The sequence below is a fragment of the Gekko japonicus genome, unplaced genomic scaffold (genome assembly GCF_001447785.1).
Source record: "Gekko japonicus isolate JY-2015 unplaced genomic scaffold, Gekko_japonicus_V1.1 scaffold980, whole genome shotgun sequence".
Lineage (NCBI taxonomy): Eukaryota > Metazoa > Chordata > Lepidosauria > Squamata > Gekkonidae > Gekko > Gekko japonicus.
In genome coordinates, this window is record NW_015177037.1 from 571,567 (window position 1) to 591,180 (window position 19,614).

The following is a 19,614-nucleotide window of genomic DNA, read 5'->3' on the forward strand; positions in this document are numbered from 1 at the left end:
CTAGGGAAAAGTAGGGGAAAGAAGGATATTCCTTCTTCTGGAGACCCAAGAGCCCCCTGGTATTAACTGTGGTTCTTCAGCTTGTGAGCATGGAGCTCATTGATTGTCGTTGCTGATATTTCCTCCATTATTACCCATCGCAGTTCCCTCTGTTTTGTTTCTCCTGGGTACTCATCCACAGTTCCACTGGGACCTCATGATCTTGATTACAGCCACTGGAGTGGGTGGATTAGAGGCTTCTCTTACAAAAAGACAGCACGGTGTAGTGGTTAAGAGCAGCGGACTATAAACTGTAGAACTGGGGATTCCCACTCCACTACAGGAAGCCTGTTGAGTGACCTTGGGCCAGTCACAGTTCTCTCAGAACTCTCTCAGCCTCACCTACCTCACAAGGTGCCTGTTGTTGGGAGAGGAAGGAAAGGTGATTGTAAGTCACTTTGAGACTCCTTAGGGTAGAGAAAAATGGGGATATAAAAACCTACACTTCTTTTAGTAATTTATTTTGGAAGAGACCACAGAACCCTACCAATCTGATCCCGTAGACACACAAGAGTGTCCTGCATGTCCCCTTATGGGACATCATATCACTCTCTATGATATGATGCACTGGACAGACCATACCAGAACAACAGACCAAGGCTATAGATAATGGTAACTCTACCATAGTAGGAGTCTATGGACCAGGCCACCACGTAAACTTACTTTGCGTTCTATTCCTGTACCATTGATTTCTCTGTATGTATGACTGATGTTGATTATGTTTGGTATAGTCGCTAAGACTCTAATCTGGGAGAAGCAGGTTTGATTCCCCACTCCTCCACTTGCAGCTGCTAGATGACCTTGGGCAAGCCATAGTTCTGTCAGAGCTGTTCTTGAGAAACAGCAGTTTCTGTCCAGAGCTCTCTCAGCCCCGCCTACCTCACAGGGTGTCTGTTGTGGGGAGGGGAAGGGAAAGGAGTTTGTTTTTTTTTTTGGTAAACAAATTTTTATTATTTTCTTAGGAACATAACATATAAAATTAAATCATTCAGTCCATTGTTTACCCCATTCCCTTCCTCTCCTCCCTCCAATGGCTTCCCGCAATGCTTCACTCCCTTCTTACAAATTTCTTTATATCATTAACACATCATTTGTTATCATACAACCTCAAGATAACATCATTTGACTTAATATTGATCTAAACATATTAAGTTTTGTTTTACATCCCAGTTCTTTTCCAGATATATTTTAAAGTCATTCCATTCTTGAAAAAACACGTTGTCTTCTTGATTATTCAACTTCTTTGTAATTTTATCCATTTCTGCCATGAACAGAACTTTTTGTATCCAGTCTTCGATTTCTGGTACTTTCTCAGTCTTCCAAAATTGTGCATAAATCATCCTCGCTGTTGTAATAAGGTACCAGAATAAAGTCCTTTTAGTCGAGTTAACTTCTTCCATTTTTAGTCCCAAAAGCAGAATTTCAGGCGCTTTCTTGAAAGAGCACTTAAGTATTTTTTGCATTTCTCTGTGGACTTTTGTCCAAAAGAGTGTGGCTTTTTCACAAGTCCACCACATATGGTAAAATGAGCCCTCATGTTTTTTACATTTCCAACATTTATTTGACATATTCTGGTTCATATTTGCAATTTTCTTTGGGGTCATATACCACCTATACATCATTTTATAACAATTCTCTCTAACATTGGTACAGGGTGATATCTTAATAGCATTTTTCCACAAATATTCCCAGGTTTCTATGTCAATTTCCTTGTTCATATTTATTGCCCATTTTAACATTTGCTCTTTCACAGTCTCATCTTCTGTATACCATTTTAACAACACTTTATACATTTTAGAGATATCTTTTCCCCCTCCACTCTCCCATACCTTTTCCATTTCATTTTTTTCCTCTCTAAAACCATAATTTCTTTTGTCTGACCTAAAAAGGTCAGAGATCTGCATGTATTTCAACCATTCATATTCATATTCAATTTCATTCTGCTTTTTCATTACCCATTCTGTTCCCTCTTTTTTTATTATGTCTTTATACAGCAACCAATCTTTGTCTCTACGTCTTGAGTAAGATGTTAACACTTCCACTGGTACAATCCAAAGTGGCCTTACATCACCAAAATATTTTTTATATCTCATCCATACCACAAATAATGCTTTTCTTACCACATGATGCTTAAAAAAGCTATCCATTTTTGTTTTGTCATACCATAAATATGCATGCCAACCAAATCTACAATCATGACCTTCTAACCCCAATAGCTTATCATTTTCTAATTTCACCCATTGCTTCAACCAGGTCATACAAACCGCTTCATAATATAATCTGAGATTTGGTAGCTGTAGTCCACCTCTGTCCTTGGCATCACAAAGTATTTTCATCTTAATTCTCGGTTTCTTGCCTGCCCAAACAAACTTTGATAGTTCTTGTTGCCACCTTTGCAGCAAATCTGTCTTACTAAGTATTGGTATTGTTTGGAACAGGAACATCAAACGTGGTAGGACATTCATTTTTATAACTGAAATTGGGAAGGGAAAGGAGTTTGTAAGCCGCTCTGAGACACCTTTGGGTAGTGAAGGGCGGGGTATAAATCCAATCTCTTCTTCTCTTCTCTTCTTCTTAATACAAAAGTAATATGCATCACAGATTCTACAAGCAATGTCCTATTGAGGGAGACAACAATCCATTCAACTTAACACTGTCTAACTAACTGGCAGCAGCTCTCTCGGGTCTTGGGTAGATTCCAGCTCTGGTGTTCAGATACTGCAACAGAAAACACAAGAGACTAAGGCTGGGAGCGTGTGCTTCACCACTGGTATATGGTCTCTTTCTCAGTGAAAAGGATGCACACTTGATATTTCTCTGTTGTTGCAGAGAGAACATGATGGCACATCAAGGCTCAGCCCTGGATCATAACTTGCTCAATCATGCCGGCCCCACAGACCTTGATGTAGCTATGTTTCACCGAGATGCAGGGCCAGGTAAGGTCAAAAGCCAAGTTGCAGATTCAAAAAAATAGTAGCCTTCTAGATTCTGTTGGGTATCTTGCTGCATGTTTATATGTTACCAAGTGCTTGCCAATCGTGCAACACAAGCATTCTGACAACTGAGCACACTCAGATTCTTCCAGAAATGGAGGTGGTACCCAGCATTATACAGCAGTGTCTTCCTAAACCAAATAACACGGCTGGGCTTTCTGAGAAAATGATGGGATTAGGCTGGTTGGCTGGAACCATCTGTGATGGGTGACCTGTTTAGGGATGTCTGCTTTCAATATTTTAAACAGGTGATCGTATAAACTAATCCATTGTTTCTGTTTTGTGAGGTGTTTTTTTTTTACCTCACAGGTTGTTCATGTGAGGGAAATTATATACTGGGAGCTATGAGCGATCAAATCCCTAAATGTAAGAGTTTCTCCCCGATTCCTCACCTCTTTAGAACTTTGCTTATCTTGCACAGATCAAGATTCTGACTCAGACAGTGACCTCTCTCTCGATGAAGAACGCAGCCTCTCCATCCCATCGTCAGAGAGTGAGGAGAACGTGCATCTCCGGGGCAGGTTCCAGCGCCAGTTCAAAAGGGCAGCACACAGCGAGAGGCTTCTCACCAACCCTTCCAACACCACACCCAAAGGTAAATACTAGTAGAGCAGCTATAAGCAGGGCTATTTTGGGGCAGGAACGCACAGGAACGGAATTCCGGCTGGCTCCTGAGTTGGCCACGCCCAGCAGGAACTCATTAGCATAATAGGCCACACCCAACAGCAGAAACTCATTAGGATTGGCTACATTAGGGGTGTGTGGCCTAACATGCAAAGAAGTTCCTGCTACAAAAAAAGCCCAAGGGTTTTGACAACAAACAAAGTAAACAGAATAAGAAGCAAAATGTGGGTGTGGCTGGATAACCACACTTCTGGTAACATGGGGGTGTGGCCTAATATGCTATTGAGCTGTGCTGTCAGGGGTGTGGCCTAATAGGTTAATGAGTTTCTGCTGTTGGGTGTGGCCTATTATGCTAATGAGTTCCTGCTGGGCTTTTTCTACAAAAAAAGCCCTGGCTATAAGAATATGGACTAAGAACATGCTGATTACCGGAGGTGCCTGCATTGGGACAGGCAAGAGCAAACAGTGGTCTATGCATCTCTATGACAACCCTGTGGATAAACCTTCAAGCCTGTTACAAAAACAAAAGAAGCATCTCAAGTACAAAATGGCATGCAAAAATGGTTTGCAAAACTAAGAACAGAGATTTTTTTCAAAAAATATGTTTGCTAAGCTGCCAATTTAGATAAATAGGGCAGCTCCTTTTGATTGGGAATTTTCCATTTGATCGCAAAGAAGGGAAAAAATCACTGGGCATGCAAATTAATTTAATCGGTCAATGGCTGTTTTTAGTTTCTACAGATGTGCATGATCTTTTCCAACTCATGTAGGAGTACTGGGATTCCTTGCAAACTGCCAGGTGGGTCAACTAGTAACCAATATACTGCCTTCAGTACAGGTGTGGTCCAGGCAATGTGCACTTGCTATTGGCTTTACAGTACACTTTATGTGCTAGAGTAGTATACCAACAGAGCCCAGTAATGTACTGAATTGCCAGTAACTTTACACCACCCATTAAAAAGGGTGAACTGTTTGTAGACAGTAATCAGATGTCATGGTAAACCTTGCAGTAGTAGGTTAAATGAATTTGATTCATCCTGTATCTGACATTGTCCAATCTCCTTCCCTTAGATGTAGATGGCAATGACCTGATGTCTTATTGGCCAGCACTGGGTGAATGTGAAGTTCACCCCTGCTCCCTCCAGAAGTGGGGCTCAGAGAGGAAACTTGGATTTGATGTCAACAAAGATGCTGCCAACAATAACCAGCCGGACCTGGCCTTAACCAGTGGAGATGAGAACTCCCTCACCCAGACCCAACGACAGAGGAAAGGTGAGGAGACCAAAACAGAACTGGGAGAAGGGGTATGGTGGAAGGTCTATCAGACTCCGATGGGTGGAATCCTGAACTCAAATCCTACTCAGCCATATATTTCACTCGGTAACTCCCTCCTACTGGGGGGCTTCGGGGCCCTGTGGGAATTCATATGATTGCCCTTCCTATCACCCATGCTTTGTGACTGTATAGAACAAATATATTACTGTGCATTTGCAACCTTATTTAACTATATAACCAATTTTCCCTTTCCTCCATCTTTCGCTGCATCTTTCCTCAGTTTGCTTTTATGGTACCCACTTTTTGGTTAAGTAGTGCCAGACATTGTGCAAATGTCAAAAAATTTATAAAAACCCAGAGGCGCAAAGTCTCCTTCACTATAAAGCTTTATTGTATTATGCAGTGTGAAGAAGGAAGTACTTTCCTATATAGATTGATATAACTAAATACTTTCACAATACATTTAGTACACAAATAAAGCAACAAACCTTATCCTTTCAGGGAGCTATTGTGTCCCTTTTGCAGCCCACGTTAGCTTCTGTGCCTGAGTCAGACATGGGCCTACAGACATGGATGGAACATGTGCCTGTGTTGCTAGAAGCTGGCAGAATCGGTTTACCAGGCTGTTATCCAAATGGGGCCTATTGCCTAGTGTGCCAATGCCCAATGAAGAACACAACCAGTGAGATTCCAGAAGCAGAAATCACTTTATTACAATAAAGAGGATCTTGGTAGCAAAACTCCAAGGAAGCCATTAGTAAGGCATCAGCAATAACTTTTTATACAGTGTGATAATCAAGTCTGAGACATGCGCAGATATCTTATGGTCACACAGTTTAAATTTCCTTTATGTCCATATAAGTACATTTGCCAAGCATATATTTCTTTTACCTTTATTTAGAATGTCCAGATGTCTCTTGAGCTTTGCAAAACTAGCTACTCCTCTGTTCCTAAAAACAACCACTTTGGCTTAATCAGCCATGTTCTGGGACATCTGTGTCCCCTTACCCACTTCATCATATCCTGTTTTGCACCTTAACTGAATTTAGCTTGGCTGTACTTAACTGAAATTAGCTTGCCTAAGGGGTTATCTGGCTTCAGTCTTCTAAAACGGCTTCAGCCTTACCTATCATGGCCTTGCTGCCATTGAGTCTCTCCAACCAGGGCTGGAGTCACAGCACTCCCACTGGTGAGGCAGAGCAACTGCAGGGCAGTGATGCTGCAGAGCAGACGCAATACTAGGTTGTTCCTGCATGCTGCTCCAGTGGGGGAAGCGGAAAATAATAAACCCATTACAACTGCGGTGTGGACAGCAAAACCTGTGGGAGCCATTCCACCCCAGGCAGGGACCCTAAAACTCTGGGGCCAAATCTCACCCTAAGGGTACTCTGTCATGGCCTGATATTGTTGATGTTGCATTGTGGGTATGTACGTCTTCTTGCGCTCTCAGATTCTCACATGGTAAATAAGCAGCAAGTTAGTGGGATCAGATTTATGACTGCTAGTGTGTGCAACACAGACAGTATGGTGAAGTGGTTAGACTATTAGACCAGGATCTGGGAGACATGGGATCAAATCCCCACATCATCATGGAAGCTCACTGGATGACACTGAGCTAGTCACTCTCTTTTAGCCTAGCCTACCTCACAGGGGTTTTGTGAGGATAAAATGGAGGAGAGGAGAATGATGCTATAAGGAGCTTTGGGTCCCCATGGTGGTGGGGAAGCAGGGTATAAATATCTAAATCAGTAAATAGCTTTCTATGAGTCTGCCTTATTCTGAGACTGACCATAGGTCTATCTAGCATCTAAGAGCCTAGAAATTTGTAGAGCAGGGGTGTCAAACATGTGGCCCGGGGGCCAGATGAGGCCCCCGGAGGGCTTCTATCAGGCCCACAGTGGAACTGGCTGTCTTCTGCTTCTTCTTCCAGTTCTGCTGCTGCTGCATCATCGTAGGTTTGCGGCTTACAGATACACACCTGAACAGCATACTCAAGATTGCAACAGCACAGACATTTAGATGCAAAAATTCAGAGCAAGAGGTGTCAGTTATCAGACACGGTTAAACAAACAAAATATTGCAAGAGTGCTAATGTTTTAAGCATGTTTTTATTTTAAGTAAAAATACCCTTTGTGTTTGTGTCCTTTATAAAGTTTATATCTTCGCTACCTGGCATTACATTTTATAACACACGTGACCCAACCCAACAAGGTCTCATTTATGTCAGATCCTGCCCTCATAACAAATGAGTTTGACACCCCTGTTGTAGAGAAAAGAAGAGACTTACAACCCAGTTTGTAGTCAACAAGAATGTAAATAATGGGTTATTTTCTAGTTGTCAGTTCATCTACTATGCTCTGAGCAATATAAGCTCTGTTGCCTGCAATCTTCTAATTGGAAAGATTGAAGACCTGACTCATTAATGAGTCTTCTGGATAGGGTTGCCAAACTCCAGGTGGTGGCTAGAGATCTCCTAGGATTATAACTAATCTCCAGTCTACAGAGATCAGTACCCCTGGAGAAAATGTCTGCTTTGGAGGGCATTGTACCCCAGTGAGGTCCCTTCCCTCCCCAGGCTCTACCACCAAAACCTCCTGGAATTTCCCAACCTGGAGCTGGCAACCCGACTTCTGAAGGACTAGCCCTTGAAAAAGGGCTCACTCACTTTAGCTGCAGAAACTGCTTTCAATGCCTATCTCAGTCTTGGAATACGAGGGGGGAAAATAGAAGGTGTCTCTAAGCATGGGCAGAATGCCTTCATCCATGGGTAGAGAAACCATGTCAAGGTGAGGATATAAATGTTAACAGTTCGCTGGAATGCAACACAAGGTAACTTAAACAACAAAACTTCCTTTATTAAAAGGTTATCAAGGATAAAAGACAAGAAGACCAGCCAGCCAGATGCTGGGCGTTCGTCCACAACTTAAATAAGATACAAAGCAAAATACTTACTTTCTAAAGAGAGATACTCAGTGGTTAAATATACAGAACAAAGATAAGCCCCCCCATGCATGGAAGCTCCTGGGCTGGCCCAAAGAGACCCAAAGAGGGACAACATTTCCCCTGGATCTCCAAGAGTCAGTGTTGAAATGGAGCTGCTTGCCTTCTTTTATACAATATTGATCACATACGTTTTGGTAGGGCTATTGAAATAATAAATTACATCAATTGACATAACTGCTTAGATAATGTGGGCCATTATGGCATAGGAGATGTTTCCACATTCCAGGGGCAATGAGGTTACCAGAAAATGTTCACAAAACAACACAAGATAACACCTCACTTTCTGTTTGACAAACACACGGATGTTTTAGTTTCAGGATGTCCTTTGCATTCTTGGGACAAGATAGTCAGCCTGACGTTGCCTCCTGAATGGAGGTGGTGTGTGTGTGTGTGTTTCTGCATGTAGGCAAACCTTTAGTATTGCAAATATTCTGGCTTCCTTGGCTTAGTGGCAGGTGCATACCCATCATTTATTTCTAAATGTTTTCAAATTCTTTAGATTCATGAACAATGCAGGTGAATGAAAATGCTGGTTTCTGTATGTGACAGGGAAAAGGTATCTCTTAAGACAAAGGGTTTGCAAAGCATATTGGGAGCTTGGTTCACTGCTGCTTGCTACTTGGGAAGTTACAGAAATAAAATACTATGATTACTCTATAAAGTTGTCTATATAAAAGTTTCGAAGCCAACTTATTCAAAATATTCTCACAACATGGAGCTTTGACACACCTCCTTTTAGAAATTAACCATGACGGTACTAACATGGCAGTAGGCTGTAGGTTTGCTATTGCTACCCCTCATGGCTTGGCAGTATGCAACAGCTACAGGTTTCCCTGAAGCAATATTATTTCATTGAATTACAAACAAACAGATATGCAAATGAATGCAATTTGTAAATGCAAATAATCCAATGGGAGAGTGACTAATTCTTCTTATTTCCTGCTCTCCACCCCCCAAATGTTGTATAGGCATCCTGAAGAATCGCCTCCAGTACCCTCCAGCTCTGCAAGGCCTGTCATCCGTGGGCAGAATGACCAATGAGCTTTCCTGGTACAAAACATCCACCCTGGGTCACAGGGCTGTTCCTGCGGCTTCTTATGGCAGGATTTATTCTGGCACAGGCAGCCTCTCTCAGCCAGCAAGCCGTTATTCTTCACGGGAACAACTTGACATGCTGATGAGAAGGCAGATGTCCAGGGAACAGCTGAGCCGGAATAATTCTGGCGAGTGCCTGGAAGCCAGCAGGCATGGGTCTCGGGAACAACTGGACACTATTCTGAACAGGCCTGGGTCAAGGGAGCATCTGGACACGATCCTCAGCCAGCATGGGTCTAGGGAGCACCTGGCAAGCATACCCAGTAGGCATGGGTCTAGAGAAAACCTAGGTGAAGTAGCTACTGGACATGATCAAAGAATTCATGGAAACACTCTGCCTAGGAGGCAGGGATCTAGAGACCATCTCAATACTTTGCCCTGTAGGTTTGGGTCACGGGAACGGCTAGAGTGTGGTGGGGCAGTAAGAGAGATCTCTAGAGAATGGGTGAACACCATGCCCAATAGGCAAGCATTAAGAGATCGTATGGACACTTTGCCAAGTCGAGACACTTCTCGAGAACAGCTGGATTTGCTATCTAGAAGGCAGCCTTCAAGGGACCAACTAGCGTCAGCTAGACAAATATCAAGAGATCAGCTAGACGTCTTATCCAGAAGATCTAATTCCAGAGAGCATCTGGACACAGTGCCTGGCAGGCAGGCTTCTCGGGAAGACCTAGAGGGCCTTTCTAGACAGCAGCCTTCTAGAGAAAATCTCGAACTCCTCTCCAGAGGGCTTCCTTCTAGAGAAAATCTTGAAGCAATTCCCAGCCGTCACCCATCCACAGAGCAATTAGACATCCTTTCTTCTATTCTGGCTTCTTTTAACTCCTCTGTCTTGTCCTCTGTGCAATCATCCAGTACCCCCTCAGGCCCACAGACCACACCCACACCTTCTGCGGCACAGACGTCCTCTACACCATCCATGCTGTGCCCTTCACCACCTCGATCTGCCACATCTCACAGTATTTCCGAGCTGTCACCAGACTCAGAGTAAGTGGCTTTTTCTGCCTGTTTCTCAATCCAGGCTGTGACCTCCCGAGTTGTGTGTGTGTGTGGGGGGTTTTTAAACTTAATTTTGTTTTACTTTTTATCAACATACAACGTGTGTGTGTGTGTGTTTTAAAAAATGTGACCCTCTTCATGAAAAAGAAACAAGTTGAGTTTCAGGAACACTTTCATTCATGAGATGGAGGTGGTTACAAAAGTAAGAAACGTTTCCGGAAAGCTGTGATTTCTCCGAGATCGCAGATCATTCTGCATTTGGATATGGTTGGCAGTTGGTTTATGCTCACCACCACCCAATATGGTCTAAGGCCCTGGGTACCCTGCAAACACATATCGCTTTTATACCTGTTTCGCATGTCATGGCTTCCCCTCCCCCAAAAACTCAGGTGGAAGTTACAGCAGGCATACCGACAGTTATGGTCAGTGAGTTGCTGGAAATTCTTTGTTACAGATTCCTCACCCCCACCTTTACTTGTCAAGGTTCCCTGGGAAAGGAGAGTGACTGTTAAACTAGTTTAAGTCTGTGTTATGACTATGCCCAAGACAGTGGTTTAGCTCAGCATCAGGTAACGGAAATACAATCAGTCTTATAGGACGTATGGTATGGGATTCAAATGACTGGCTCCACCAGCATACATTCTGGTGAGTGGAAGGAAATAGAGGGTGAATGCCAGTGTTCCCTCTAAGCTGAGTTAGTGTGAGCTAGCTCACAGTTTTTTAGCCTCCAGCTCACACATTTTTGGCTTAGCTCAGGAAGGATGGCTCCAGAGAAAACTAATTTATGCAGTAGCCAAATCGCTCACTCACAACTTTAATGCCAGTAGCTCTCAAAGTAGAATTTTTGCACACAAGACTCCACAGCTTAGAGGGAGCATTGGTGAGTGCTCCGTCTTTTGAGCATGCAGTCCTATAAAGTAAACAAGGAACTGGGACATACTTGGAGATGCGATCCCTGAAACATCACTTTCTTGGGGGATATTTTGCTTTATGGATTGAACCTTGTCTAAGTCACTTAATCATCCCTTAATAACGTTTAATTTTTCTCCCGCTGTCAAGACACAAATCTGTTGCCTTGGCAGTTTGTATTCTGTGTGTGTGGTATCTCAGGGTACAGAACTGGCCTCCTGAGAGTCCTATCTCTGAAAAGTCCCTAACCCTCAAAGCATCTGGAAATGCGAGAGCAACGCCTTTGGAATACTCGGGAATGGGCATCTGTTTCATCCCTTCAATGCTTGTTTTCATGGTTCTTGAAGCCCAATAATATGCATGTTTCCCAAGAAGTTCCACGAATTTCAATAGGAAGTGCACATTCCAAAATAAGTGAAGATAGGACTGCAGTCTCTCATTCAATCCCAGTTATTTCTGTACAGTTCCTCTAACATTAAACAAAAAAAAAATTAATAACCAATAATATGGATGGTGGGGGCATATACCCCAAAACAGTAATCAGAATGACATGAAGTTTAGACACATTTCCATAAACTGGCTAATATACAACTGAGCCTGCATGCAGAGTTTATGTTTTAAAGATTCTGGGAAATGGAAAGGCTGACAGGGAGTTTCTTAACTATTATTTTTATTTCTCTCTTGAGAAGAGTAACAAGAAGTGAAGGTCATTCCTGAGGGGCTGTCTCCTGAGAGTGCAAAGGAAGAAGAAGGAATGACTGCCAGGCCAGACTCTTCCAGCAGAGGTTTGGGATCCTTCAGGCACCGTCAAGGAAAGAACTGCGGCTGATTCGGAAGCCCGAATCAACCACGACCTCCCCCAGCACTCAGTGGTGGAGAACTCGTGGGGTGAGAGCCAGGCAAAATGCACAGACCCCTGGCTATGGAAGAAAGGTGTCTCGGGTACCTCTGTGCCATACTGGTCACCCTCCCTGCTCAGAGGGACACCCTGAATGGAAGAGGAGGAAGCAACCACACCATGAGCTAACACCGTCCGTTACATACTGGAAGCAGACCAACGGAGACCTTCCTTTCCAAAACATTTCTGTACTCTGTGCAAACGTGAAAGGGTGGGGTGGCTGCAATGGGGAGGGGCAGGGAAGGGTTTTTATACATTTTTGTATCTTTGTAATCAGAGAGAAGAGAAATTTCTATGGTTATTTTTACGGTTCTTCTGTTCCTGTTGCTGTAATGCTGATCTCATTTGTCTTGACAGTGATATGTCTGAACTGTGGCATGATGCTATGCAGGCTTCACCCCAGCAGGGCTCCACGAAGAGCCTGGGGAGGAAGAACGGGGCGACCGATCCCTTGAGGGTTCTCTTCAGCCAGTCCTCTGGGTGGTGTCCTGTTGGGTGCCTCTCACATGTTCTCATGATGGCAGTAATGTGGCAGACAGCTTGCTGGGAGTCGGGGCAGGATCTCTCTCCCCCTCCCTCCCTCCCTCCCCCCCTCTTTCTCTTTCATGCCTGTGTACACACACACACCATCCGCTAACTCTGACCCCCAGAACCTGAAATCTCATTTGCTTTGACAGGATCCCCTTTCTGTCCTAGACCAAAGCCATGCCTGCATTGACAAGTTCTGAAAGGTTAGAATGCAATTACAAGTCAATCATTTGATGGCCTTCAATCAATTCAGAACCCCGATACAAAGCAATTCAGAACTGCCTTTTTCCACATTGTTTACACCAGCATCAGGTTAGGGGCTGGAAAACAAATTTTGGTGCCAGCCGTTAATCTGGATTTGGCCTGAGCACTTGCTGTGGCTCTATGAATGTTTCCTTGTGTGAGCACACCTTATTATTGCAATTTTAGGGCCTTGCCTAGTTGCCTATTCTGATGAACTTGGGTTGCTAACCTCCAGGCTGGGCCAGGAAATCCCCAGAATTATAGCTGATCTCCAGATGACAGAGATAATTCCCTTGCAGAAAATGGCTGTTTTGGAGGATGAACTCTATGGCATTATATCCTGCTGAGGCCCCTCCCCATCCTCCCTAAACTCTACCCTCAAATCTCCAGGGATTTTCCAACCTGAAGTTGGCAACCCTATGATGAACACACATGCCTATCTACTCCTCTTAAGTTCTGTATTCACTGCATTTTAGGAAGGCTTCTGTTACTTTAGGCTGTACTAAGATGTGAAGGTTTCTGCTAAAACAAGCTCCTATCTTCATAGGGTTGCCAGGTCCTACCTTGTCACCAGCGGTGGGATTTGGAAGGGGTGTTCCTGGAGGAGGGATGTTGCGTGACATTCTCGATGCAATGATGCCACCCAGAAGTTACATCATTGCACTGGCGACATCACGCAGTGATGCTCTGGTTTAAAGGCAAATTTACCATAGAGTTTTGCCCTCAAACCAGAGCATCCCCCATGATGTCACCAACATCACTTCCAGGTGACGTCATCATGTTGTGGATGTCACAAGGGGATGTGGCTGTTTGGGAGCAGGGTTTCCCCTGCTGGCCAGCTGGCTGGCGGTGGACAGAAGCCCTGAAAACTGGGGGAACCCTCTCCAGGACCTGGGGACTGGGGCAACCATATATTTTCATATACTTGCATTTAGATGAGCCTTGGCTATAGGCTCTACTGCACATCTCATGGGAGATCTATTTCCCTTCCTTTTTGGGTGGAGGGAGGGTTAATTGTCCTCCTTCTTGACCTGGAAGCTAGCACTATGCTTTATTCTAGGCTATTTTGATTATCTTGTGTGGAGGCTGGTAGGGATATTTGGGTGTACAATGTCTATAATACAATACGGTCTCAACTAGAATTATCAGCTTTTTCTTGGCAGGGCTGTTATCTTGAGTGGGTATATCTATCCAGTACATTTTTACCTACACTTCCTCTAGTAGCTCAAGATGGCGACATCATTCACCCTTCTCCATTTTATATTCATAACAGCCTGGGAGGATAGTTTAGGCTTAGCTAGAATGACTGACCAAGGTCACCCAATGAGATTTGTAGCAAAGTGGGAAATTATACCTTGAGGTTTTCCAGGTCTTAAGCTAACACTCTTACCACTACACCACAGTGGGTGCATGATAAGTAGAAATTCAACAGATAAAGCTTCCCCAGTGGTTGTATCCCTCTTCTGAAAACCTCAGTGTTGCAAAAGACTCAAGAGTTTATGGCCCGGGGGGGGGGGGGGGGGGGGGGAGAGGCCACTAACTAAAACTTCAAGGGCAATGAGAGAATCAACAATTCTCCTTAGCTTGCTGTTTTGACTGCCCCCTTCAGAAATGTTTGAAAAGAAATTCCAGATTTAGAACTCTGTGTTTTGTCTACCCACAAAAACCTAACATGCTAGAATGTAATCCAGTGTTGTTTTTAAAGGATCCTCCCACCCTACTCCTGCTCCCAATCAGTATAGCATTGTTTAACATGTTTGTGGTTTTGTACCAGTGAAGTTAGGAGCTGCAGGTGGCTCAAGTGGTTAAGACGCTGGGCTGCCGGCTGTGGAAGGTCAGTAGTTCAGCAGTTCGAGACCCGAGTGTGCCACATGACGGAGTGAGCTCCCGTCTCTAGTTCCAGCTCCTGCCAACCTAGCAGTTCGAAAGCAAGAAATTGCAAGTAGATAAATAGGTACCACTTCGGTAGAAAGGTAACAGCCTTCCGTGCACCTTGGTGTTTAGTCACGCTGGCCACATGACCACGGAATCGTCTTCAGACAGCGCTGGCTCTTGGGCTTTGAAACGGAGATGAGCACCGCAACCCTAGAGTCGGACTCGACTGGCTTTCGAGCAAGGGAACCTTTACCTTTACTTTACCAGTGATGTAATCTACATCTGTTAAAGGTGATTCAGGAAATGCCACTGTCAGTCTGGTGCTTGTCCCGTCCTGGCATCCCATCCTTATTTCCCAGAGATGTCTGATATACTACCCCTATCACCAGCAGCTCCTTAACCAGTGTCCAGGGCTTCCTGCCGTTATTCTACCAGAAGCAGTTTCCAAGAAACAAACACTTGCACCTCTGCAAGATGTGTGTGTACAAAACAATGGAATATGGACTATGGTCTATAGTCCAGTTAAGCAAGGGGGCAGATTCTCCATTCACTCCTTTCATTGAACAGTTTGTGTGCATCCACCCACTGCCCACTCTCTGGGAGCAAAGAAATGGAAATTAGTTGTGGCTGAGTCCCTTGTAAAATCAATAGTACTTAAAAGCATTTAACTGAGCACCTTAGTCCCACTGATTTCAAAAGGACCAAGCTGTGCTTAACTTCTGCTTGCTTTTTCGCAGTGTTTCTTTCTTTTTTAATTAATTTTTTATTGGTATATTAATAACAGTGTTTTTGATGTCCTGGATTGAAAGCACTCTCCTGTCTGCTTCAGTCTAAATATTTTCGATCTCCATATGTACATGTGCAGACACTCACACACATACATAGAAATCTGTTCAATTCCAAAATATGGTTGCCAGCTCTGGGTTGGGAAATTCCTAGAGATTGGGGGGGGTGGGAGGGGCCACAGCAAAGTACAATGCCCACAGAGTCCACCCTCCAAAGCAACCATTTTTCTCCAGGGGAGCTGATCTCTGTGGTCTGGAGTTCAGACTTAATTCCAGGGGGGATCTCCAGCCACCACCTGGAGATTGTATATCAGAAAGGAGAGCTCACGGGAGGAGACTGTATAAATATAAAGACACTCCGTGAATTGTATACAATATAAATTTTCTGCTTATGCTCGTAATTCATTCACGGAGTGTCTTTATATTTATACAACCACCTGGAGATTGGCAACTCTAACCAAATGTGTTTCCATGTATTTCGTTATGCCCTATCGAAACAATCGGCAGCCCAAGTTTTGTTTTAAAAAAAGAAAGATAATTTGCCATTGAAGCCACCTTAGCTCTGCCCTTTTTGCAAGAAGTAGAAGAAATTAGTGTAATGACTATACTCCTGACACTTGTGCTACTTAAAACTAAAGGTCATAGTGTTATGACAACATCAAGCAGCCTACAGGTTTAAGTCTCGGGTGGTGTTTTGTTTTTTTTAAACAACCCTTCTTTTCCTCCCACCCTAATGCCCAGGTATTAATTTCTATCACTCCAAGGGGGTGCTACAGCCCAGGCAGCTCTGAAGCAAAGCTCTGAAGCAGGCATCTGTTTGTGTTTTTAGCAGAGCTGGTCTATGGCCTTTGGTCATAAAGGACAATTATTTGATTTTGAAATCTTCTCCTCTCCATACCCTCATCTAATCAGTTGGCCTAGATTCAGATGTCCATAAGGTCTTTCACAGGCCAGTACTACTTCAAAACTCATCAAGAATTGCTTGTTTGAGAGGATTATCTTCCATTAAAATCTCCGGTCATGTGAAAAGCTGACAGGTCAAAGAGAAGGCAGTCTTTCACGAGATGAGAGAGATTTGTTGACATGAGGTTGCTTTCTAAGAAGTGCCCACCCATGTATATTCCAGTCCTATCCTGCATAGCAGTTCTGACTGCTGAGAGAGAATTTTATTTACTTTAGAAGTGATGGGGTGCTGCGTGTTAGATCTCCACGCTCAAGTTCCCCTGGTATCTGCGTCTCTTGATCACTTACAGCAAGTAACAATGCTTCATTTACTGCCTTATTGCCACAAAACACTGTAGCTTAATTGTTAAACAAAAATGACTTAATGTTTACACTGGGAAATATTTTTCCTGTTGTCAAAGGTGGGTGGCAGCTGGCTTGCAGCGTCCCCTTTCCACTGCTAGGCCAGAAGTCTTTCCCATTGGTCCAGTTGCGATCGGAAAAGAAAAGATTTTAATTATTCTCTAATACATTCCACAGTGTGTAGCTCTGAGGAGAAAAGGGCTCTGCTAAGCCTTCTCACCTTTCACATTTGAGGCCTGAGCAAAGGTGGGGGGGGGGGCAGCTCTTTGGCCTTTGTTCAGAGTTGCCTTTTCCTGCACCTTCCACAAATGAAGTGTTGAACAGGAGTAAAACCACTATGTGCCAAGCCCAGAAAGGGTGGCCATCTACCTCTGTTGCTTGGTGAGGGCAAAAGATTCAAGTGCCTCACAGGCAGAAGATGGGCAACTGGGCCAAGAAAACAGAATTTATTTGTTTACAATAAATCAAGATAAGAGAGAACAAAGTTGAGAAGCAAGCACTGGCCATGGCATGATTTTGTGCAAAAAACAATTTTTTTAAAATAACCCTTGTGAAAGTGCAGATAATTCCAAATGTGGTGAATGCAAAATTCCTTTGTATGCTCATCAACCCTGAATGTTACTTATTGGGCTCCAAGAAACAGCTTGTTTACACTATTGTTTCAGTCTGTATATGTATATTGCTATAGCCAAGCCAGGGTCCAAAATTTCTGTTTCTTACATTGATTTCTAGAAAGATGGCATCTGACTTTCTTTGGCTACTGTTTGTATTTTACACCCTCTCTGTGATTCAATGGATGTCTGTGGTATTTATTAATCACCAAAAATGCTAGTGGGTTGCTGGGGTCAGGGGTTAAAGATGGTTTATATTGAAATGACAACCCCAAATGGCTTGTTCAGGAGATTGGCTTGGTTTCTTGTGCGTTTAGTTCAAAATAGAAGAGAGTATTCTGTCAAAAAAAACCCAGTGCTTTTTTGCTAAAAAAAAAATAAAAAAAAATAGTGCCAGTGGTCACATATAAGGTTGTGCCCATTTCCACCAGTTCTTCCCTCAGGACTTCGGAGAGATTGGAAAAAGGAACCAGTACTCAGTACCAATGAAGGAAACCTCTGAAGGAAACACATACATACCTATGTCAGATTGCCTATAAGGAGGTTTCTAGAACCTCTCAGTGTTAACAATAGTATTTCCTAACTTTCCAGAATACGAATACCCTCCCTAAAGAACTTGAGTGTAGACCTTCCTAGTCTGGGGAGTCTACCTGAACAGCCTTTAAATAACCAGTTTATGGGATGAGACAAATGTCCTGCCCAGAGGTGCCTCTTCTGTCTGACAGGTTTACATCCCTTGTTAACTTCCTTTGTGATGAGGGAAGAATCCACAAATCTCCCAAACACTTAGCTAGGGATGTGTGCCAAAAAGGAGAACGGTATCAAGCAACTGGCTGACGAGTCAGTCTCTCTGATGCCTTGATATCATTGGCTGTGTTGCTGCTACCAGCCGTCACTCTTTAGTGCTGCCTTGAGACTTAGAATGTTCCCTGAAAGGGGTGCCCTCCATCTCTTTCCTGGGAGAAGTCGTTAGTTTGCCAATCTACAAAGCAGTTCTTGATTGTACATGTGGTGGCCTAGGCTCTGGAGAGCTTCTTTATTTTATTTTATTTTTATTTTTGGTTCATTGATTGGTTCATTATATTTTTCTTCCCTTCCCACCTGATTTGTTGGCAGAGGGTAGAGAGGCCCATGGGCTTTCTCCGTAGCCATGTAAAATTGTTCCATGAAAGCGACAGATTTGGAAATAAAATTTAAAAAACATTGTTGCACCCGCCTTGGTTTGTGTGTGTGTGTGTGTGCGCGCGTGTGTGTGCATGTGTATGTGTTTGTATGTGTGTGTGTGTGTGTTTATAATACAATAGAGAAACTAATATAGTGAATCACTTTACAATGACAGAAAGATAGTAGAATGTTTTATAAGGGCTGTGAGGAAATGAAAAGATTAGCCCTTTCCACAGGAGAACATTATATAGGCTTATCCAGTTCCTCCAGTGCAGGGCAGAGGCTGCAGCATCCTCTGGGATCCCTTCTTTCCTGCAGGCAAGCCTCAGACAGGCGGCAGCGGGGGGGGGGGGATGGCTTCCGCCCAATCCCCTTTCTTTCTACCCTGCTCAAATCCACTCCCTTTCTGAGATGATCTAACCCTTCCTCCCTGTCCCTTTCTGGACCCCCTTTGAAGGGTTCCCTGAGGGAGAGACATCCCCTGGGCTTCTTCTCCTTCCAGTCCAAGGGCTAGACTCTTGAGACTGGCAGTAGCTAGTGCCAATGGGGTTTCTTCCTGGGTCTTGATACACCTCACCCCATCCCCTGGCCTCCTCTAAAGGACCTTGACTTCAGTCCACTCAGGCTTAGGGTTCTGAGTGGGGAACTACCTGGAGATTTTGGGGGAGGGACCTAAGGATTAGGGTTGCCAACCTCCAGGTGGTGGCTGGAGATCTCCCACTATTACAATTGACCTCCAGGTGAGAAAATGGCCTCTTTGGAAGTTGGACTCTCTGGCACTGTGCCCCAAACCCCACCCGACTCAGGATCTATCCCAAAATCTCCTGGTATTTCCCATCCAGGTGTTAGCCAAATTGCTTTTGGTTATTAATAAAGATGGGGAATTATAATTATTAATGTGCAATTGGCATTTAGGGGAGCAAAACCTATGTATACAGAAGTCCCACCTTTTCCAGTAACCCACAAATAAACACAGAAACCAAGTCTTTAAAGAAATGGATTCCTTACTGAGGGATATTTTCAAGCATACAAACAACAATCACAATCATACACACAATTATTCAGTCCTAAGAAATATAGATAGAAAGGGATAGTAACATTCGCATTAGCAGGAGAATCATTGAGGGGCGATATGTACCTGTCCTCGGCGAGATGAAGCGATCCATATAAAACTAAAGGAGACTATGGGGAAATAAGGGTCGTATTCTGAACCAGCAGAACACGTGTTCAACTCTGGCAGTGCTAAAACCAAGAGTCGTGGAGAC

The 19,614-nt window shown here is 43.7% G+C and overlaps 1 protein-coding gene across 1 annotated transcript in view; it reads left to right on the forward strand.

Moving 5' to 3' along the window:
• CELSR3 (cadherin EGF LAG seven-pass G-type receptor 3) overlaps positions 1-19,614 on the forward strand; it is a 169,046-nt gene that overhangs the window by 91,185 nt on the left and 58,247 nt on the right. The window contains exons 32-35 of the mRNA XM_015427973.1: positions 2,866-2,975; positions 3,460-3,627; positions 4,728-4,928; positions 8,903-9,991. Coding sequence (XP_015283459.1) covers positions 2,866-2,975; positions 3,460-3,627; positions 4,728-4,928; positions 8,903-9,991 — 1,568 coding nt within the window. The remainder of the gene's footprint in view (positions 1-2,865; positions 2,976-3,459; positions 3,628-4,727; positions 4,929-8,902; positions 9,992-19,614) is intronic.